Source organism: Aplidium turbinatum, chromosome 6 (assembly GCF_918807975.1).
Source record: "Aplidium turbinatum chromosome 6, kaAplTurb1.1, whole genome shotgun sequence".
Lineage (NCBI taxonomy): Eukaryota > Metazoa > Chordata > Ascidiacea > Aplousobranchia > Polyclinidae > Aplidium > Aplidium turbinatum.
Genome location: NC_137477.1, coordinates 22,798,164 through 22,822,103, shown reverse-complemented (window position 1 = coordinate 22,822,103; position 23,940 = coordinate 22,798,164). Strand labels below are relative to the sequence as shown.

The following is a 23,940-nucleotide window of genomic DNA, read 5'->3' as shown; positions in this document are numbered from 1 at the left end:
TGGAAAATATATTATTGCAATAATTGTTTATGCAATGCAATGACGATTTGTAATGTATCGCTAGTTCCTGTGTTGTTTCTCGGCGGACAAATATGACCGATCTAGATGGTACTTCCCGCGGACATCACATGCTGTGACGGCGGACATGTCCTCCGGGACTTTCGAGGTCTGAGCCTACATTATAAAGCTTGGCAATATACAATGGCAGATAGACGTAAACAAACATCAATGCTGACAAACAAACATCAGCATTTTGAATGTAAGCAATCAGTCGGCTAGAAAGTTTGCCCCCCTTGGCAATTTTCAAAACCCGGCGCCTATGGCAAGAAGGCCTCATAGTTAAATAGCCTTGAGCCCTAGTGCATTATTTTATTGAGTTATGCCAGCATGTACTGTGAGTGAGAGGCACTTCCTGTGATTATATTGGTAAAAGTAGTATTTGAGGTGAAATAAGCATGAATCTACCTTTTTTAAATAAAACCCCAAAAAAACCCGGTTTTTAAAAAAAAAAACATGCGAGTTGGGCTTTTTTAAAAAATCCCGGGTTTTTCCCAACCCTGTTTATGCACAAGTATTTTAAAATTATTAGGGAATGAGATACGGTACGGTACTCGAAAGGTTCTGTTGTATAACCCAACAACTTAAGACTTGCAGGATGTCTGCTTTTTTCTCTTTTTTCTGTACGCTTATCGATCATGCATACATTTTTATGTTCTTGAGCTTTGAAACCTATGTTACAGCATTTCGCTGTCAGCTCCTGCAGAGCTGTCAATTTAAACGACAATGATTTACTCAAGCAATCTATTTACATATAATGTCAAATATTTCATTGTTATGCAAATCAAAGAGAATAGAACCATACTAGAAACAGTTTTATAGCATGTTTTTTAAATGGCTGAAGCTATATTTACACTATATAACAAAGTTTCCCAACCTTTTCAATTCACGGACTATTTTTGCAATAGCCCAAACCTTTGCGGACTCATGTTACAGCAATCACAAAAGAACTTGTTTTAGCGAAATTTGTTTATTGCTCACATTCTCAAATTTCAATGGGAACCTTGTCCCTGAACTTGCTTCTCCAGTTCATGGAAATTGGGGTTGATTGTCGTTAAGGCACATCTGATGTTGTAGTTGGTTGCGGTAACTTGCTTGGTTTTAATCATAGCTAGTGCTGAAAAACCAACTTTACAAAGATATGTTGTCGGAAAGGGCAAAAGAGCTCTTGTTGCCTGCAAACAGAGTTCAAATAGATTGGGTTCCATTACTTGGACGTTGGCCCAAAATTAAGTCAGAGAAACATTTTTGTATTTCTCTTTCCACGGCTGTCCGCTTTGCAGCACAACCAGTTGTTCACCAATGCAATCTATGTTCGGATAAACCAGTAGTGCTGAAACGAAGGGATTTTGCACCCACTTAAACTCTTTGTTGAAATTGTGGGAAGGAACATGTCTGTACAGCTCGAACATAAATGAAATAAGGTGCTCAAGAAAGATTTCACCGATGCTCTTCAAATCAAATTCTTCTTCCACAAATGCGGTTAAAGCAGGAAAATCAGCTATCTTCTCACTTTCTATTCAATGCATCCACAGTTTCATTTTACCTTTAAATGCGACAATGTCTTCCGATACATCCAAAAAGATTTTATTTCTTCCCTGCATAGTAGTGTTCAGCTGGTTTAAATGGCAGAAAATATCAGATAAGAACAGCAATTTAGCAATCCACTCGTTGTCGCTGAATCGCATGGCAAGTTTATGATTCTGCTCTTTTAAAAAAGCACCGATTTCATTGCATAGGCTAGCCAGTAGCCACTCTCTCTAACACTTTACCTCGTGACAGCCAACGGATGTTCAAATAAAATGAAAGCCCAGCGTGCTCCGCACCCATCTCGTCACACAATGCTCAAAATATATGAATGGAGGGATTTGATATAATTAACCACAGATACAACCTCATTGAAGGCTATGGCTAGGTCTTCTTGAATCTTTTCTCTTGAATTCTCTCTTTAGTTGATGTGCTTGCGGAATGCGGACTCACCCAGGTCCCAGAGCCTTCCTCGGACTCATTTGAGTCCGCGGACTCGGGTTGGAAAACACTGCTATATTGTGTAATAATAGCCTCAACAGTGTTGCCAGATAAGGTATTCTGCCTTAATTTGAGAAAAGTTTAAAGCTGTTAAAATCAAAAACTTGTATTTTGGAAATTTTTTTAGTCCTGGGCAATGATTAAAACCCTAATCTTATTCCTAACTCTAACCCTTACCTTAACCCTTCCTAACTTCAATCCTAACTCTGGCAACACCTGATTGTAACCATGGCATTAAGTGTGGAAAAATAGCCACTTCCTTTTTAAATCACACCTTAAAAATTCCTACAAATAGCTTAAAACATCACACTACATAAATGCTGAGTATTTAGGAAGCCGTCGGAAGCTGTAACAAAAAGTTGCAAAAGCTTACCCTAATTATTATACATATATATTAGCCTATATAACCATTGAACCAACCATTATAGCAGTGGCATATCCTGGTTGAGTTTCCTAGGCATGCAATGGAGGGAGGGTCATAGCCAGTGCAGGGGGATCTGGGGGCATGCTGCCCCAGGACAATTTTGCAAATTTGCCTTAGGTTTTATAGCTTTTCTTGCAATCTGAGCTTTACTTCGCTGATATTTGTTTGAGCTGTTTTGCAAAATATGAGGTTTGAAACACATCATGAATCTAATGTCTTAATTTTATATGTCATGTTAAGCATTCAAAACCAGTTATGCTAAAGTTTTTGCAATGCAATACAATGAATACCAGTTTAAACCTAACCAGCTGAAATAGGATTAGATTACCGACCACCCAACCGAAAGATCCTTGGTGCTCTGTGAGACTGTGACATTGCCAATGCCGAATTCTGACTGAAAACTTTGATACAGTGAAGGCCTAGAGCAGGGATATCTACAGAATAGATATCTCTAGAACTAAGAGGCTATAAGGCTAGAACTGAACTCTAGATATCCCTGGCCTAGAGTTACAGTATCTTGGAATGGCCCGTTTCGGTGAGTCCAATTCGGTGAGTCCGATCCCTATTTGGTGATTTAAAATTTTTTTTTTTTTTTAAATTATTGGGTACCGTAGCCTAATTGTCATTGCCGTTTTAGGGTTAGAGGTTAGGAACTCACCGAATCGGACTCACCGAATCAGACTCACCAAATAGTAGCAGACCCACAGTATCTACAGTAGAAAGCCGCAAGGAATTAAACTATGAAGACCAAAAGAAAAAAAGGCCAAACAAATGCCAATTGGGAAACTAAAAAAGGCCCAGTGACCAAACAAAAATTGTCCGGTCAAACACTTTTCAAAAAGGTCAAATTTCTTAAATTTGGTCGTAAAAAAGCCAATCTGGCAACCCTGTCAACAGATAGTGATTTTTGTTTTGCATGCAAATTCAAATCTGCATGCCTTGTTTGCCTTTGAGCCACAGTGTTGTAAAAGAGCGGCGAATAGGCAAATTTTATTATCAACGCATGCTGAGCTCTCCTATTTCTTGCACACTTAGTTCAACTTTGAAACGGCTCATTAGTTGTCGTTTGAGCCATATTTTTAATTACATTTCATGTCGTCAGAATAAGTCATTATTATTTCACTCTATGTTTTCTAACTGAAGTTTTGTTTCCATACTTTTTTAATAGTGAGTACAGACGAAATTGGTTAAGCACATACCACTTAAATGTATTAACCATTTATTGGGATCAAAATCTGAAATTTCAAACCAAATCCTATCTAATGTTAAGTAAAACCTTCTGTTAAGCGTATCTTGCTTAAAAAAATTAGTCATATAATTGTACACTATCAGGATTTGCTTCTCGTTTGCATAGTTTATTCATTTAATCGTATAATTCTAGTGAAAAAAGAATGTCTCTTTTTAATTTCGAATAATTGTTTGCAACACTCTAAGGCGAAATGAAGCAAAGGTCCGACAGATGTGTGCAATCAAAACAAAGACAAGTGTCTGTACTCCCATGCCGTAATCTTATACGCAAGACATGGCAATGCAAACATACAACTTTTGCACAGCTATGCTTCGTTAGATCGAAAAAGCAGACAAAAAAATCATCACACTTACCAGTAAATACAATAAAGTGTGAAAGAAATCAATAAACTACCTCCTCCGAACAATAAAGAAGTTTTAAATGCTTTTGATGTCATTCATCAGCCACTGACTTTTGGAGGAACAGACATGGATTAGAAAACGAGACAAATTATTTTGGCTGGAGAGAAAAGTGTTGGAAAGCATGTCCAAAAGTTTACACCAGAAAACTTAAGTTTTTTTGGAATTACTGAATAAAATTACTGTTGTGTAATGTAGTGCTTGATTTCATTTGTGCAGTTTTGTTAGTTGAAAAACATAGCAAATTAATTATTTTACGAGACAGCTCAAAAGACTTCAAAAAGAAAACCCAAGTGCAATTTCATAACAGACCGGTGTAATGGTCCAGGAGTTACTGCGGTCCAAAAGTTACCGTGCTGCTGCAGCGTGGCAGTCTAGAAATGACATCAGACCACAAATCAACAAAGCTGCCCGGCGCTTCCAAAAGCAATACAAAAACAAAAATTTTACAACTAAGTTTAATTGAGTAGTTGCTCTCAAACTGATGCACACCTTTTCATCTAAGATTAATCAATGCTTAAAATTGTCAATGTAACTTTTTGAGCAGTAAGAATTTCAATAATTTTTGTAAAAATAATTAATTATATTTGGAAACCGTGGTAACTCTTGGACTGGATATGCTCGAAACAACAACACTTACAGTCAAAGTTTGCGTTGCAATGTCACAGAGATTGGTGATGATGAAAAAGAAGTTCGATTGCTGCCTTTTGCAGAGAAATGCTGTGATCGTACATGCTCTGGAACGATCACTGACAATATTGTTTTGTGTAACACAGAACTAATAAACTCTTTCAAGTTTAACCAGATTTGTAAAAAGTTGGTAGGATTGTATTGTAATTATACAATGTACATTGCAGCCTATAAGTTTCACACGCACATTCCCACCAATACTGCTCATTTACAATTAACCATTTTTTGAGCAAATTGGTTAACCGTATCAATTGGATAATCGAACCAAAATGTCTGACAAATAGGTGATATGCTTAACCGATTTTATCTGTACCAGTATAAGCCTTGTTACTCAATGCAACAAGGCTCAGTTATAATGACGATACGAGAAAGTCAACCGCTTCAAGTGGACAATTTGCTGGGTTGGTTCACAAAAACAGAACAGTTTTATGAGCCAATTTTATCTGTGAAAAATTTAAATATTAAAGTTTTTTCAATTGTGTTGGACATTGAGAATTTCCTCAGTGAGATTTGGCTCACCAAACGAGGATGTGGTGCATGCAAATTTTGCCTCAACATTGTTCATTCAGTCAAATTTTGCTTTAGTGTTAGTTACGTACGTACCTTAGTTGTTGTTTACGTAACTAGTTGGGCAAATGTTGTTTACTAGTTGGGCAAATGTCCAATCCAATGCACAGAATTTTTACTGCTTACAAGTAGGTTTGGTGGGTGAACAAATTAACAATACTCATTTCTAAACTAGAAGTTTATATTCTTAACACTTTGGTTTCATGCGAGCCATTAAAAGCATGCTGCTACTTATAAGCTTTTTAGTGCAGTATGTATGTGGACACAAAGATTGGCTTCGTTTTCTTTCCATTCCTTTAAATTAAATATTCTATCATCAAGCAGGATTGTTTTGATTTATCATCAATTTGGTTTGAACAGGAGGGCTTTCTTGCAAACTGCACAATGAGTGATTAAAAAAACTTAACTGTTTTTATGTTTTGCACAGTGGCAAATAATTGGTGTTTGATATTGAATTGCTTAGAAAAAAGTTGTTGTAAAAAAAAGATGGACTCAGAGTGAGTAATTTTTGTTTTGAATTGTTTCCCTATTATTTTAAAACAAGATTTTGAATTTAGTGTAGTGTTGTTGAGTGTTGGTGTAGCAGCGTAGCTGTTAATAGGCGAGTAAGAAGTGACATTGGACCCGGACATTTTTGATAACAACCATTTTTTGGTTGCAGGAGGCTTGTCTGGTAATCAGACCGACGATTCCAAAATTCGGCAAAAATCGGACTTGGGGAACTGCCCCAAAACCGCATTTTAAATTTTCATAGTGCGCCGTCTAGCGGTTGTAAATATTTGCTCTAAGTAAAATGCAACTTAGTAAGCATACACACGTAATTAACACTCACAAAAAGATAAGTGTAATAATATTTTTTTAAAAAGGTTGTGATCATGGGTGTGGGCAGGAAAGGGGCACTTACCCCCCCCCCAAGATTACGATTTACGTGTAATTTGCTTGAGAATGCAATTTTCAAAAATTGTATTAGCCTTCCACGCAAACACTTTCTCATCAGGTTTTCAACCAATTCTACTTTCGTTTTTTGATTTCTCTAAATAGTTTTGCGCCGTAGGCGCAACAACCACTTATAATACATCATACGTTAATAGTAACGTATGCAAACTTAGTATGCAAACAAACAAAAAAAAATGCAACTTAGTAAGCATACACACGTAATTAACACTCACAAAAAGATAAGTGTAATAATATTTTTTTAAAAAGGTTGTGATCATGGGTGTGGGCAGGAAAGGGGCACTTACCCCCCCCCAAGATTACGATTTACGTGTAATTTGCTTGAGAATGCAATTTTCAAAAATTGTATTAGCCATCCACACAAACACTTTCTCATCAGGTTTTCAACCAATTCTAGTTTCGTTTTTTGATTTCTCTAAATAGTTTTGCGCCGTAGGCGCAACAACCATTTACATCATACGTTAATAGTAATTTTTTTCACAACTTTTGCACCTCACCACTCAAATGTTACTTTAAATTTAGAACGTTTCTTACCTATGTTGCAGCTTAAAAGTTGTGTGCTTTTTTACAAGTAGAATTTGGCTTCAAAAATTGTGCCCTCCCAACCCCCACTTCTCCCCCACCCCTGCATTTGTTCTGCCGACGCCCATATTTGCGACGTATTTGGCCATTTATTACAGTTTAATTATTGTCACGCAATTATAATTGCCTACGTTAAAGTGTAATTCAATGTAGGCTATATGACACTTCAACAACATTAGCAACTGAAACATGTGGTAATACAACGTTAGCAGATGTATAATCAACGTATAATAGAAAGATAAACATCAGCGATTTGAGCAATTAACGGAGACCATTTAATGTCGTTTATTCAGTACTATTGCTTTGCTTCAACAGAAAATGCAGCGTACATTTAATATATGGGTTCACTTTCATTTACAAATCATTCATTGCAAAAATATATTACTTGCAAAAACTACCACAGTAACAATTTGAGGTCCCGTTCTAGGAATGCAACTATTTTTATTAAAGTAAATATACTTCTACACTCACAGCTCTTGCGTATCTAACACTCTAAAAGTGATGAATTTTCACACTGAGCTTCACAAGCACAGTGAATACTGCATTTAAAGCCTTTCTTGGAGCAACCACAAGATGTGCGTAAACGCTTAGCGCTCCTGCAATTACACCTAATTTCTTTCAGAAAGGTTTTCGGTGCACACTGCACGTTCATTATCTGTCATTATTGGGACCAGACCAGAAGCTGTTTCCTTGTATCCATAGAAAGTAGGACTCAGCACAGCTTTCAAATGACGCCATGTTGACACTTGATGATGCACACGAAGGCTGTAAAAGTAGCATGCTCTACTTTTTGGAGGCATTCTTTCAACTGATATATATTTTGGGGATACAGCGTAATGGTAGCGCAATAAATTCAAAGTACGGTATTGATGGAAAACACTCTCTTGTACAGAATTTGGGAGAATTCTTCTCCAATTCTGGAAATGTCTTTTCTTTTAAAGCTTTCTTGTTTCCGAAGTCGGCACATTTACGTAGTACTTTGTCCAGGCCTTTCAAGATTTTAAAACTTTTACTTTTCCCGTTTCGTAAAAGCTTAAAGCAGGATGTTGTATCGCATCCAGAGAACGCGTGGCAAAATAGCAAAGATCGGCACATATCTTCTCCGAGAGCAAGCTGAGCTCGACGAATGGAAATTTTCGCGTTAGATGTTTTCATGTAGCCTAAATGCTGTTTCCGCGTGGTGCGAGATAAAGCAAAAGGATGAGTATATCAGTATCGTCAGCCATCACAGTTAGCCTATACTTGACCATAGGTTTCATGTTCTTCCAGAACCTTACGGACGATAGCAACATCAACGTCTCTTTCTCCTTTGGCCTTGTCCACAGTAATGCCATTACTACTAAGATTATTTTGGAATAAGTTTATAAATTGTTACGTTTATTTGATAAAAACGCGGGTTTATTTGCCGGGATGGGTGTGTCTAAGCGAATTGCTACGTCGGGACAAGAATGATGTGGTCAGCTTATGCGCTTTTGCTCTGCTCCTTTGGTTGTTTCAATACCACAATTGTCAAAAACAACTCTGATATTGGTATTTTCCCCGCGTAGAAGATATTGAATGAACATTTCAAGCAAATTTTTCATATTCCTAACTTTTGGCCAGGGAAGTCAGTAAATGAAAGCACAGCCAGCAAATACAATCGAAATACAAGATAATCGAGAATTAGTGCACAAAATATTTTCATTTCGCAAGATTATGTATTTGAACAATGCAGATGTCTGAGATTTCCGTATACTTCCGTCATCTGAGAAAAGTGATGGTGGAACATTGGCAAGTTCATATGAAAATTTGTCCGGTTCCAGTGACCCCTGCAAACAGGCTATAGACAGTAATCTGTGACAGATTTCGGTGGATGGCATGTGTATTGTGTATCTCTTTATCTCCATATTTTAAGGCTTTTCGCATAACGGCAAAGGTACTTGCTTGGTCAGATCTAAATCTCGTTCAGTTTCTTTCCACATCTTTTGCGAATAATATCGTTACCAATAATTAAGACGTTATCCACATTTACACGAGTAGGTCAGCAATAATGCACTGCTGAAACGTTGTAGCCTACAAATCTTCTCCATTATTTTTGGCAAAGATTTCGATGCATACACAGTTTTCCATAATTCATCTAAACCACTTCTTTCCTTCAGTTTGCATCCTGCTCCGAGAAAGGACATCAGTTGATGAAAACCACCAAGTCGTTAGTGAACATGTTTGAAAATACCAAAATTGTCCTGTTTAATTTTGAATGCTCTGAAGTAGAGGGGTTGGTCAAACGTTAGCGGTGCACAAAGCATGCTCATTTGTCTCGCTTGGTCTTGAACGAATATCATTGTATTGTAAACAGCTTCATCTGTTGCGGGATTAAGCGGTATCATAGGATTAAATGATACTGACGAAACCTGAAACTCACCTTTAACTACATTAGCCATGAACCCTTGTCATTGTACTGGCTTAGAATTGAATATGTTTGAATACAGCCATAGAGTGTCAAGCAATTTATGGTGCGTAAATAACACGGAAGATACGTTCAGCTGCTTGATTCGCACGTCTTTCCAAGTACCTGTCTTTGCAGCAATATACGACTTGACTAAATTGCCAAAATTGCCTGATTCCAGTAGCTCATTTGCACTGACGTGTTGTTTTTCAATAACTAGTGGTCGAGTTGCCATTCTTGGTGTTTGACAATTGATAATGCCCATCACATGCGTTGTATCATGAGTTCATGACCTGTCAGAGTATCTTCGTTAAAGTTGAAGTTATCTGCTACCCACTGACAGAAAGAGCCGGGATGACTTGTAGAGTCCACTACCTCATCCGTATTATCATCATTCGCTTGGCTTACAGTAGCTGATCGTTTAAACGCTATTACTTGAGACCTTAACTTGCACAAAGACCAAGGGATGATAGTACATCCAAGAGAATACTCGATCTTGTGACCTGATGTATAAAAATTCCAATTGACAACAAAAGTCTGGCGACATTGCATCGACGTAAGAATGGCTACCCATGTAACGACCTATTTCTTCAGGTAGGCTAAGTATTTTTGTGCAGCTTTGGCGATGATGCAATGGATTTAATGACTTGGCTGGTATGACGTTATAGTTGTTATCCAACTCCTTAATTATGCTATTTCTGAAAGCTTTTCTTTGTGAAAGTTCAAGGTATAAATCATTACCAAATTTTATGAGTCCATAATTTTCATGTTCGTCAGATACGTTGTAACAGACGAAATTAGATTTTCCGAAATCCATCTTAGTTAATTAGCATTTTGTAAAATTTTACAACCACTACACTGTGGAATGGCACAACGGGTAAGGCGTTGGCTTTCCAATTATGCAAACCTAGTTCGACTTCCGGCTTGGTTGTTGATAAACACCGCTCACCTCTACCTAGGGTGTAACAAATTGGGTGGGCATAACTGCTGCAGGAAAGATGGCCGAGAGAAAGGAACTGGCCACCCTACTATCTTTAGTGCCGAAGGCTTAGTACAATGAGGACCTTATCTTCTCATACCCAACACTTGAATCAAGTATGGGACCACCTTTTACACTATCATTGAAGCCTAATTTCTGTTACATGAGGCACTCAGCAAACAAAATATGTTATTTTGCGTCGATTCAACGTCTGGCAACGTTGAATCAACGTAAAATAGCAAATTTTGCTAAAGGGTAATTCTAGATACTATGTTAATCATCCTTGTTTCACTTAAAATTCGGGAATTAGCACGACAGAAAATACATAAATTTTTCCTCCGCTAGATGGCGCGCCGATCAATAATTGCCCCAGTGAAAAAGGCCTTTCCCCACGTCCGAATTTTGCCGAATTTTAGATTTGAGATGTCAAACAGGTAACCCATCTTTTTATGAAGAAAAATGGTTGTTATCAAAAATGTCCGGGTCCGGCTATTTTTATGTCAATTCTTACTCGCCTATAAGCAATTTAACAAAAATTGATTTTTGACACAATGTGATTAAATTATGTTTAATGTTATTTCATGCAGGCACTAACTAGTGACGTGTTGGTGTTATGTTGTAGTACACAAAGTGTATGTCTGGATAACCGGGTGTTTTTTTACTTTAGAAAAAACCTTGATGATATGTCGCAAAAAGAGAAAGAAAAGTTTGCTCGTGAGAATCATTCTGAAATCGAGAGAAGACGGAGAAATAAAATGACTGCATACATTACAGAATTATCTGACATGGTCCCCACGTGCAGTGCTTTAGCAAGGTAACAGTTCATTAGTTATGGTACGGTAGTTATATTATATTTACTGTGTAATGTGTACAAAAAGCAAGTAAAGTTGTAGCTACTTTTTTTTTTTTTATAGCGTGCGCATAAGGTAATTTGTCTTTTTAGTTTTTGTCATACTGCTTCTAGAATAAGTGCAGTTAAACAATTCAATATTAACGTTGTCATGGCATACTATGATGTACACTGCTCTTTTCCAAGGAAACTGGGCATTTGAGTAACACTTGTTTTGTGTGTGACAAGATGCCCAGAACACAACTACACATTGAAATAATTTGTTTTCTCTGGTCTGCTACTGTTCGGTGAGTTCCTAACTTCCATCCCCTAACCCTAAAACGGCAATGATAATTAGGCTACGATACCCGATAATTTAAAAAGAAAATTGAAAAAATCCCCCGTTAAGGGATCGGACTCACCGAAACGGGCCATTCCGTGTTTTCTCGGACAATCTGCAGCTTGATTTTGCATACCGGTACATGTGGAGGCTGCGTTGACTGGCTGGTGTCACAGTGCAGGCGCTTTCTCTTGTCGGTCAAGTATTACTGTGAAGAGTCAATGGACAACCGCCTGTGTTGAACCAAAAGGCGCTTATTATTTGTTGTTGCATTAGAAAACCAGACAAGTTGACGATTCTTCGAATGGCTGTAGCTCATATGAAGCAACTTCGTGGGTCAATGGCTGGCGGGATGGAAAACAATTTTAAACCGTCTTTTTTAACTGATCAGGTAAGTTACTTTGTCCATCAAACTATTTAAATATGCTTGCCAACCATCACTTGCTCAGTTTACAGGTGCTGACTTGTAGGACACTCTTGGTTTACACTAAAAGAGCGTATCATATTGTATTTATTCCATGGTTCTTTTTTCTTCAACCTATTGAAGCAGTTCAAATCGTTTCAGTTAGATACTGAATAGTTGATATTCAGCAACAGTTCAAGAGAGAATGCTCCATGGTTCGAGTGCACAATGAGGTAACGCAATTTTTTTTTAGGAATTAAAGCATCTTGTCCTTGAAGCTGCTGATGGATTTCTGTTTGTTTGTGATTGCGAAACAAGCCAAGTGGTTTATGTTTCTGACACAGTCACGGCCGTTCTCGGCCAGGTTAGTACTCTACTGCTTTATATTATTTTACTGGGATCGCATATTGTCTATACTTGCTATAATGTACCAGTTCAACATGTAAATCTTTGAGAGACCAAAAGTGTTTTTTTTTTTTTTTTTTGAAAAAAAAGAACAAAACGGTTTATGGGTAAAAACGGATGTTATCACGTAAAATTCGTCAAAAAACCCCTGCCAAAAGCGATAACAATCCTGATTACCTTTTATACTAACTTTTACAGAATAAACATCATTTCCACTTGACAATTGTTCGTTTTTGAATATTTTACCTTGATCGAGGACGATTTCTTGTCCATTTAAAATACTTGCAATTTTTGGCCTAGCTAGCGCACCTTGAGTGTTTATAAGTTTGTAAAAGGCGCCGTCAGCAATGAATGTTTGGAAACCACTGCCCTCTATCGGATATGATTTGGTGTGAACTCGTTAGTCGTTATATACCTACTCATTTTAAGTAAAACAAATTCTGTGTAGACGAGGCAAGAAACTGATCAGTTCATATTGAACTAATGCTGAAATACTTCAACTTGTTGCAGAGACAGGCAGACTGGCAAGATAGTTTTTTGTACAATTTGGTTCATCCTGATGACATCAGCAAAATCAAGGAACAAATGTGCATCGCCGACGCCCAGCAGGCTCCTGGTAAATTTGTAACTATTTGTTAATGATCATACCCAACGTATCATCGGAAATCCGAAGTTGTCTTATGACGTTTGCTTGTTTTATTTAACTCTGCGGTGATGAAATTTTGACAGAAACTTAAGTAATTGACTTTTTTAATCGCCGGTATGTGGTCAATTTTTTCACTTATTGCGGAGCGTATAATTTCCCTATCGTACACCAGCTTACCAGGACATGTTTGCATGATTTGTCAACTTCAACTTGATTGATAATGTGAATTAACCTGTTACTGAATACCGCACGGAGGTTACACGAGATGATCCATGTTGCTTCTCTGTCAGGTCGTATCCTTGACATGAAGACAGGAACTGTCAAGAAGGAAGGCCAACAAAGCTCTGTCAAGATGAGTGCGGGCACTCGCAGAGCTTTCATCTGTCGCATGAAGTGCGGAAATGTGTCATCGAACTCCACAGGAACCACGAGGCATCTCAGAGCGTAAGTCTCATCGGTGTTGGCGCGTCTCCATTCTAACATTGGCTTGTTAGAGGAAAAAGGATGGACTTTCTCCCACGCACCACTATAGCAATTTTGATGTATCTATACCTTAATGTTGGACACTGAAAGAAAAACTTAGAGCCTACTTGTTCAAAGTTATCTATTTTTCCGAAATTCTGTTTGATTCCTGGATTTTATCTTCTAAAACTGATTCTGCACAGTATTGACGGGACAATGTTAGCTCAAATTTTTTTTCTAAAATTCAGAGGAGGCTATTCACTCCACGAAAAACTTTTTCATATCGTTTTGCTGCTTGCGATGGAATAACTAGGGTGGTTCCACCGATTGGAGGACATTTTTTTTTCAACATCAAAAGAACCTAAAAATAATGGCATTCACGGCCATGACAAACCTGTCATTTTCCCACTTACAGAAGTATGTAAAATAAGCAATATTTGCATCTAGACATATTTTTGGCTTGTTTTGCCGCAGATTAGATATGTATGTTATGCACAATTTATGCAATAAAAATGTAAAATATGTAAGACTTTCCAACTGCATCCTGGAGGTAGTCTCATCATATAGTCGTTAGGTGTTCTGTATAAGGCAAACCGGGGCGTGTTGTCACAGGTTTGGGGTTTTTCGATTTGTGCTTTTGCTATATACAATGCAAGTGATTTGGTTATATCATTCGTACACTGTCCACTTACACTTCCTTTTGCCACTAGTTAAACTTTTTAACCGCAAAAGGATTTCAAGAAAATCAAATTTTTGTAAAAAAAAAAAATTGTGACAACTGTTCTTTTGCACGTTTGCAGTAACTTAAAACCTGCTAACCAGTGCCGCATCAAGTCCATGTGGGGCCCCCGCCCAAATTCTAGTAAAAAGGGCACTCTTAAAATTGTGTTAATAGTATTTATGGTTTGAAATCCTAAAATGTACTTTTTAACACTTTGGCGTTACGTTTTCACTAAAGTTAATAAAAAATCCGTAAATTAAACAAGGCTTGTGTTGATGGGGGTGAATTCCCCAGTTTTTGAAATTGTTTGGAATGTTTCAATGAAATTTATTATTATTCTTGTATTAAACTTGTACGTCGGGGCGTGTTGTCACAGCTGTGACAACTAGCCCCGACGTATGCAGTCAGACAAAAGTTTTAATGGTGGCTAGAAAAGGCACGCTATTAACTTCAAAAGTGTCAGCTAAACTCCTAACATAATAAGCTATAAAACTGATTTCATACTTGCAGTCAGACTGCTCTTACGAAAGCGTCACACAATTTTGAAAAGTTAGTGAAATTTACATCGATGACCAAATTTTTGATAATAATTTAATTTAAGCTAAACCTGCTGTCTTTTCTTGACTTTGCTAACCTCAAAATGAAGATGACTCTTAACGAAGCACGTGCTACAAATATAGACTCGAAGCAGTCAGTGCAAGTACAAAAAAAATTACTGTGACAACACGCCCCGGTTTGCCTTAACAGGATCTTTCGCCAAAAGACATATTTTACTTGCAAAATTAAACTTAGCGAAAAACAAAACAAACTAAAATTTAAATTGGCACATCAAATGAACAGCTTATAACATAGAATCCATAAAAATTCTTGATATTTTAAATGGAACATGCAATTGCACCAAACGATACTACCTCCAGGGTGCAGTTGAAAAGTCTTACATATTACATTATTATTGTGTAAACTGTGCTAAACCTACATACCTAATCTCCGGTTAAACAAGCCAAACATATGTCTAGATGCAAATATTGCTTATTTTACTTACTTCTAGAAATGGGAAGATGACAGGTTTGTCATAGCTATGATTGCAACAATTCAGACTCTTAGAAATTTCCTCAAATAGCAACATATTTGGCCGTGTTCTAGTAGGTCATGTGGCATTTTTTCAAATATTTTTCTCCAGACGAATGCATGAATGTTTGCCAATAATGTGTGAAAGTATTATTTTTCAATGCCAACGTTTTGTATGATGAAATGTTCATCTTTATGATCCACTTCCTGGATGAGTTTACGGACAACGGCACCTCTCGCGAACAGACACTCCGGACACGAAGGGGTATCTCGGACAAAGCCTACACGGCGTATCAAAATGGTTAGGTAGCCTATCTAAGAAGCCGTTACACGTTTCTTTTAAACGTCATGTTTGTTTTAATTTTTTAAAGAAAACTCAGGTAATACCTCAACACCAACATCAGAAACAAGGAGCCTATTCCGTTAACTTTATTCTTATTTTATGCTAAAACGCTTTACAACAATAATTATAAAACACTTATAAAAATCTAAAATAGAGTATAAATTGTGAGATTCACAAGAAAATGTTAGAAGCAGACCGCTCAAAAACTTTCAAAATCCGATATAAAATTGCGGAAATATCTCGATTCCAAAACTTTGGACAGTTTGCTACAATTTTACAAAATACGTTAAAATTTAAGGACTTAAGCTTAAATAGGATTAAAACTGGACTTGTACATGTCACCGAGACCCCTTTGGCACATTTATTTCATGAAACATGACGTTTTGTTGGGAAAAAAAGTTTTATGGTAAAAAGCTCAAAAATAATTTTATGATTACCCGAACTCGTTTTGTCCGGCAGGGGTCCCTGTCCGCCAATCGGAGGAACTACCCTATAAAAGTAGCTATGAAGCTTGCTTTTATTTTGTAAAATAGGTGTAGTATAAATGCCACAAGCCCGAAGTGGCTGTTTATTTCATTCCGCAGTTGACTGCCGATATCCTTCAGCGTGAAAACATTGAAATTTTATTCTGGCCCAGCGATTAAAACTGTATTTTCGCCTACGTTCACAAGATATGTTTTTGATAGGACATCTCTGAATCCCTACGAAGATAACGCGCACGCAGTGATGCATGTCACTGGTTTCATCAGAGCGTGGCCGCCTGCTGGCTACGGTGGTGACGCACAGGGCGAAGTTATGGATGACGTATCGCTGGCCGGCATGCAAGGAGGGAATCCTGGAAACTATTGCCTGGTCGCGGTCGCGAGGCTACAGGTCTTGACATTGTTTTTTAAAGCGTGTGATCACTCACCCAACCCAGCCGAACCATTACATGAAGTTACGGTGTTTCAGACGCCATGCACGTAAAATATATCAAATGAGACAATGACATTGATGAAAAAAACATAACAAAGTGGTTAGGCTCTAATCAAACTTAAAAAAGCAAAAATCATTGTACATTGTACTTGAAGAATTTTTCAACGCCAGATGAGGCATAACCTTATCTTTGTTTGTAATCAATTCAAGTTTTCAAAACTTAAAAGCAATATTTCAACCACATAGTTGTGTTTTAAACGTTCTTTAACCCGTCAGATGACAAGCCACCCTTCAGCCGGTGAAGTGAACACAACCCAAGACGCGTCGGAGTTCGTGTCAAGACATGGCAGCGATGGAACGTACACGTTTGTTGACTTGAGAGTAACCCGTGTTCTCGGATACCAACCACAGGTAATGCAAAAAAGGTTTTCAACCAAATGAGCAACAAAACTTAAAAAATTGTAACACCGATGAAGATAAACTACCCTTGTAAGAGTAAAGGAAAACCCATTCGCCCAACAAATGTACAGCAATTCAGCTGTTTTTCATATTGCTTCAAGGTTTGCAGACGCCACAGTACGTCTGCAGACGTTGAATCGATGTAAAAAATTATTGATTTGGTGTCTGAGTATTGATCACCTGTTGTTTCACTACTATTCACTAAGCCCAGCTACAGTGCTTGACATTGTTGCAGGATCTGCTCAATAAACTTCCGTCTGACTTTTATCATCCGGACGATGTGGAGAACATGAAGGAAAGCTTCAAACAAGTTATACTTCTGAAAGGCCAGGTGATATTGAGTATTCGGTGAAGCCGTTATAGTAATCTTATAGCACGTAATTTCGAGACGTGTACCAATGAAGTATTGGAATTGGAACCTCGGTTCACCGTTGTTATGCCACGTGTATTTTGTTTGTTTCTTCGAGTACTCTGTAGTTTAGTTGTGGCGATACTTCTAATAGGTAATCATACGTTTAGATTGATTTAATCAATAAATACTAGCCTATTAATACTACAAAAAGGGCTCAATGCCAAGCAAAAAGCCAAGCAGAGCGAATTACATCAAATATAGTTATTATTACTCTATAAAACCTTTACAGCCTGTTTCACCCTAAAAGGAGGATCATCAGAAGGTCCTTATTCAAGTAGATTCTATAGATTATAGAGATCTATCTAAATAGAATTTATTTGAATCTGATGCTCTTCTGATGATCCTCCTTTTAGGGTGAAACAGGCTGTAGAGGTTTTAGAGAGTAATAACTATATTTGAAATAGATTGATTTATGTGTTTAACGTAAACGTTTCTATATTACCATGTTCATCCCGTATTTTCATGCATTGCAGGTGCTCACCATGATGTATAGGTTCAGATCACATTCTGGTGAATATGTTTGGCTTCGTACAAGTTCCTTCGCGTTCCAGAACCCATACAACAATGAAGTGGAATACATAATTTGTACCAACACACTTGTCAAGTACACGTGCTCCTAATTTGAACACACGTTGGAATAGATACAGTACAGTAGTCCCCGCTTAAGCCCACTTAAGAACTGGACGATTTTGGGCCAATGGGCCTATTAAGCGGGAGACGATTTTCTGCCACTCCTATACATGCAGTAATTCCGGACCGGGCCGAATTGGTCTTAATAAGTGGGTGGGCGTTTTAACCGCGGGCTTACTAAGTGGGGACTGCTGCATGTACTAATTAGGTTTGAAAACCGGGATCTCGGTCCTAGAATTTAGATGTATTCGATTTCCCGTTTTATTTTTTAGCAAAATTCCCGGTATTTTCAGCGTAGTATCGCCACAAGAGCGAGTCTGCGAAAACATTTTTTTTGGACTTCGGAAGTTGTGTAGCATGTAATAGTGTTTTTGGGCACTGTGACGGCACAATTGCTGTCAATGCTTGGCGACAAATCTGTCAATTCCCTGAGTGTGTTTTGCGCATACATTTATTCTTCGAGAGCAAAAGTAAATCCAACTGATGCTTATTATTGATGTTCAGACAACAGGGAAGTGAGTCCACCATGGAACCAGCCACCGTGCCGGAACAGAAAAAAATTCCGGTCTACAATCATCCCGCAGAACCTTCATCACAGATGGCACAGCAACACACCCCACAGTATCCTCCCGTACAAGGTTCGCAAAATGCTTGTCATCTTTACATCTAACGACACGTCGCAGATATTTCAATAAATTTATTTTGTATTTGCAGTTCCTGTGAAGTCGCCACCCACAGACATGAATTACTCCCCTCAACATGTAAGTCGAAAAGAAATGTACCGACTTACCACTTCATCGAAAATATTGCATTGCCTCGATTTGCAATTGCTAGACTATGGATTAATTAAAATGCCTGATTTTGTTCCAAGTATGCCACTTTGTGCTGGTTTTTGAAACACCAGATTTCTTAAAAACAATTAAATACAGTAATAGGTAAATTTTAATAATTGTATTATTTGTGAATTGTAATTACCTTTCCGTATTACTGGTTGTGTGTTGTCTTCAAAAAATAATCTAATTTATCATCAAATTATTGATTGGATTGTGGTCTATCCAGTTTAATCCAGCTCCCCAGCAGTGGAACCACGCTTCTGCAGTCCCCCCAGCAGCCAGCCACTTTCAGCAATCTCCTGTTGAAAGCTTTCCGACAAATTTGGGTAAAGTATTGTTTGTTGCTAATGTTTTACAACAGAGTTTTGCTACTTGCTACTTGTCGGTTTGTTGTCATTAGTCGAATCCGGGGCTCACCACGTGGAGGTTGACAACTTGAGCCCCAACTTACCTTGGAGTTAACCCAACTTACCTTGGAGTAAAACTTGACCGGCAGTTGACCTACAGACCCCACATCGAGTCACTCCGTGCCAAGGTTACCTCGCGAAATAACCTCTTGAGAAGCCTAGCAGGAACAGGATGGGGAGCCCGAGCATCAACCTTGCGTACAAGTGCACTAGCCTTGGTCTACAGCTCAGCCGAATATGCCTCAGCTGTGTGGAACCGCAGCAGACACACAAAAAAGATGGATGTATGCATTAACGACACCTTGCGCATCATCACTGGCTGTCTCCGCCCCACACCTACTGCTTATCTGCCAACTTTGGCTGGCATTGCTCCTGCTCATGTCCGTAGGGAAGAAGCCTCTTACAAACTGGCTCTACATGCGAGACTCGATCCTCAACACCTTCTCCACAGTCACTCCCAAACAAATGGACCAGTCAGACCTCAACGCCTATCATCAAGGCGCCCATTCCATCGATATGCTATACAACTTGTGGATAAGAACTTCAGCTGCATGGAAACATGGGCCCAAGAATGGAACGAGCTGCCACATATCCCTCCCCAGTTTTCAGTTATGCCAGCACTCTCCATCCCTCCTGGAGCAGACCTCTCAAGAAAGGCATGGGTCACATTGAACAGGATCAGATGTGACGTTGGCTGTACTGGAGCTAATCTGTTTAGGTGGGGGTTGCATAATTCGCCGATATGTGTCTGCGGAGCGGTAGAACAAACAATGCAACACATACTCCACGAATGTTCCATCTTACGACCCCCAAGTGGAATCACTGGTATTCGACAACTGGACCCAACTACCGTATCTTGGCTGCACGAGGAGGCATTGCCAATCTAAGCTGCTACAAGTCAAACGAGAGAGAGAGAGAGACAACAGAGTTGTCTAAAAGCTTACGGTAGTCCTTCGACGCAAGAGCTTTTTAGCAAAAGGTGGGGCGATAACCTTACCAGGATTTTGAGACCCGGTCCTTCCGCTAAGTGGAGAAATGGCGCAGCGGATAAGGCGCTTGCTTTCCAATCATACACTCTGATTCGACTTCCGAGTTAGTTGTTGAAATATGCATAATGAAAACTATGTCTTATACCCCAACGCTTGGATCAAATATGGGAATCACCTTTGTCTTACATGCCCCTAAGCTTAAAAGTATTGTTTTTTTGGGTTGAACATTGAACTCAAACTCGTAATGTTGATACTTGTATATACCAGTACACCGTCATGGAAATAATGTGCTCTCGTGGGTCTTCAAAATTCTGTAGCGTATATATTTTTTTGACCAAATTGCCGAAACACTACAATTTTTGCCGGTAACCACAGAAAAACTCCTCCCTCTCTTCTAAAATGATAATAATCAGCCTAAATGTGCATAACAATAACGATCTTATTTGAATAATTTTGTGGAAATATTTCTTAATCTTAAAACTGTAGTTCTCCACATAGAATGAGATTGGCATTTGCGCAATATCTTTCAAGTGGGGATCAGTAATTTTTCATCAGCTAACAGGTCATTGTGTTTGGCAGCGACCCAACACAGTGGAGCTGGCTACAGTTCCGCATCGTTTCAGCCAGCTCCACCTGCAGGAATGTTTCCCGCTAATACCACCACCGGACATCACATCCGTGACGCTTACCAGCCAGCGGTGAGAACCACATTAATTACCTCTTCCTATCTACCTTATTTACGCAATAGTGCTTTGAGGTTCGGTCTGTTGAATTTTACTCCATTTTGTGTGACTGATGTCTCAAAAACGTTCTACAATAGACAACTCTATGAGTAATCAGTGAGGCAAACTATTGCAGAAGGTTATGCGAAATTGAATTGGGTTTAACTGAACAACTTGGCCACGTAACTCAAAATAAATAGAACTATATTCCAGAAGAGCAAATCAATGTTTGCGTCTGTGTGATAGCTTGCAGTCAAACAACCAAGACTCTGGTGATCTATTCTAGTTCAGTTATGAAAATATGGACAGTCATTGAGTATCATGATCTTTCAGGAACCAATGATAGAGACAACGAACGCGTCCTATCCTCCGGGATACAACCACGTCTTTCCGACATTTACCGGATCTTGAACACTGAAGGTCGTCTATGCGTGCAAAACTTGAAAGAGGTCTCTTGTATGAGATAACTATCTTTTCATTGCACTTTTGGTTACGTTTCCGCAATAGTTCGTTATCTTACCCGTTTATGCAGTAGATATGACGTAGATCAGTAAGCCTGACTTGACAGATGGGCGACTTTTGTCGTAGCCTCTTATATTTATCCTTTTTCTCAGTTTAGTTTGAACTACTGTATACCGTTAATTTCTTAAATCAAATGTACCTTTCAATAGCCGCCGTAATAAAATATCGTTCTTTACAATAATAAAATATCAATCACTTTTAATGCTACTTTTAAACCGGCAATATATCAGCGCGTCTGGTCTGTGTAACTGCCTCTGTGTATGGCTGGTGCCTCAACTGGCAATATTCGAAGCAGCGCATCATTGCTGCATTTCAATTTATTTGTGCTCAACATTTTTTCGATGTGTTTTAAAGTATTTTCATTATCAACTCGTACTTGTTTGCCAAATGAGAGGTGCCAAGCCAAGCCTGACGCGACGAATCATAACCGACTCAGTTTTCAGAGACATTGAAATTGTGTGATAGATGGCGTAGAGATAAGACCTTCATGGTAATACGTAATGTTTGTTTGGTGTGTTTCTTCAAAATTGTGCGGAACCGAAAGCTTGTGCCGATTTGATGCAATGCAAAAGACGGGTTTAAGATTTGAAGTTTTTAATCGATTTTTTCCTGGGATGTTTAATCCATGTGTACTGTGTAGCCTATTGTTGATATATACTGTATTAATAAAGTTATTGCGACTGACGTGTGTAACCTACTTTTCCAACTTTGTTGATCTTGGATTGTATCCGAATAATCTCTAATCTCGGGGTTTGTTATTTGGACCCGAAATTTCAATCTTAGACAAGTAGTCTATGGGTCTGAAGAATGAACTGCCATGTTGCCGAAGCAAATTTAACGAATGGGTTAACTGTAGAAATGTAAATTTTGTTGGAGAACCAACGTCATAAAGTTCAACACTGAGCTTTTTTATTCATTGTATCATGGTTGTGAATGATGTTTGTTCGAATTGTGGATTTACTTTTGACGGAAACGTTTTTACCGTTGCTGTTGAATTGTCAATCGCATGCCATGCTCTGTCGTTCAGTTTTGCTTGACGCTGTAGCATTTCTCATCGCTTTTGTTAATAGGCCAAGACAGAGCAACGTTGTTTTTGTGCTGATCGTGGTCTAGAGCAGTGCTCCTCAAACTTTAAAATACGGCGTACCGGCAGAGGTCTTACTGTCATTTGGCGTACCGGTCACACATTAAAAAAAAACAAAAAACAAAGCAAGTTCAATCTTAGTTTACAATGTGCAAATTCACAACACAGTCTTCCACTGATATTTCACCAACGGTGTGTGGTTTTCGAGCTTTTACAGTCCTTAGCGCTATTTTATACTACAGGGATCGACAACCACCGGCCCAGTGCGCGTCCGTGAAAAATTTGTCACTGGCCGCGCCAAATCAAGATCAATATTAGTAAACGTTTGCTATCAAAAATACTCATACCAAAAAAAAACGAGCATTTAAAAAAGAAAAACACAGCAAAGAAGACAAAATATGCTGGACATAACACATTGCGGGCGTCATTGACTACCATTATCCCGAGGTGGGGCAGCGTTACGGTGACGGAATAAGTTGTTGAATAATACATCTGTAGGTCGCAAAATAATAGCCTACAGACATTCTCATGAACAAGCTTCACGTGCATCGTATGAAGCAGGAATTGGCAACTGTTTTCACAATACGGACCGGTTTAAGGCAGACGTGTCTGTAGGCTACATCTGTTTTTGCGCAGCTTTTAATTCGTTTCGTTTTGCCTTCAAAAAATATTTAGGCTCATTCTAATTTCATGTTCTAAGCGTACCGTAGCCTAAGTGCTTTATTTAGATCTGAATTTGTATTGAATTCTTGCTGAGCAAAACGACATACGGTGTTGGCACACTAGCATCATCTGTTCCTACAAAGCCAAATTCTCAATAAGATGTAGCGTAGTGTCGAACAAAACATGAACGATTTTTTTTACCGCCAACACTTTGCTACTTCCAACATCACTTCTATATGACACTGGGTTATTGGGTCTGAAAGTGGTTGTCATATATGTACAATTGTACATGCGACAGTGCCATTTCAAAAATAAAGTTATACATGACATAAGAAAATACGGCAATTATGCCGCAAAAGTAAAATAACTTGAGTATTGTGAAAAGCACATACTGGTAAAAACAATACTGAAAAAAATATTTTCAAGTTAATCGCGTACCGGCAGTCAAGTGCTTGTGTACCAGCACCGGTACCACACTTTGAGTAGCACTGGTCTATAGTTGATTTTATCTTCGCTTGAAACTATTGCCAATGGACATGTAAATCAATTCAAAGCAGCTCATGCTGCGGACTTACAAAGAAAATATAAATGGAAAAATGCACCCGTGCGTCTTTTTCAGCTGTCGCCAGTGCAGTAGGCCTAGTATGGATCTCAATTTAGCTTCCTCTTGAACCATTTAAAATACGACTGGCGAAGTGACACTCCATATTTTGTAGCATAAGACCCAAAACATA

General features: G+C 38.5%; 1 protein-coding gene across 1 annotated transcript; it reads left to right on the top strand.

The window, feature by feature from the left end:
* Positions 1–5,845: 5,845 nt before the first annotated feature.
* Positions 5,846–23,803, top strand: LOC145771515 (aryl hydrocarbon receptor nuclear translocator 2-like). Its single transcript, XM_082583211.1, has 15 exons — positions 5,846–5,910; positions 11,021–11,167; positions 11,799–11,913; positions 12,179–12,289; positions 12,841–12,946; positions 13,267–13,420; positions 16,257–16,443; positions 16,762–16,896; positions 17,180–17,275; positions 17,830–17,960; positions 18,491–18,624; positions 18,701–18,747; positions 19,046–19,145; positions 20,795–20,913; positions 21,271–23,803. The coding sequence occupies exons 1-15, from the start codon at positions 5,900–5,902 to the stop codon at positions 21,346–21,348; spliced, it is 1,671 nt and encodes a 556-aa protein (XP_082439337.1). The 5' UTR covers positions 5,846–5,899; the 3' UTR covers positions 21,349–23,803.
* The last annotated feature ends 137 nt before the right edge of the window (positions 23,804–23,940 follow it).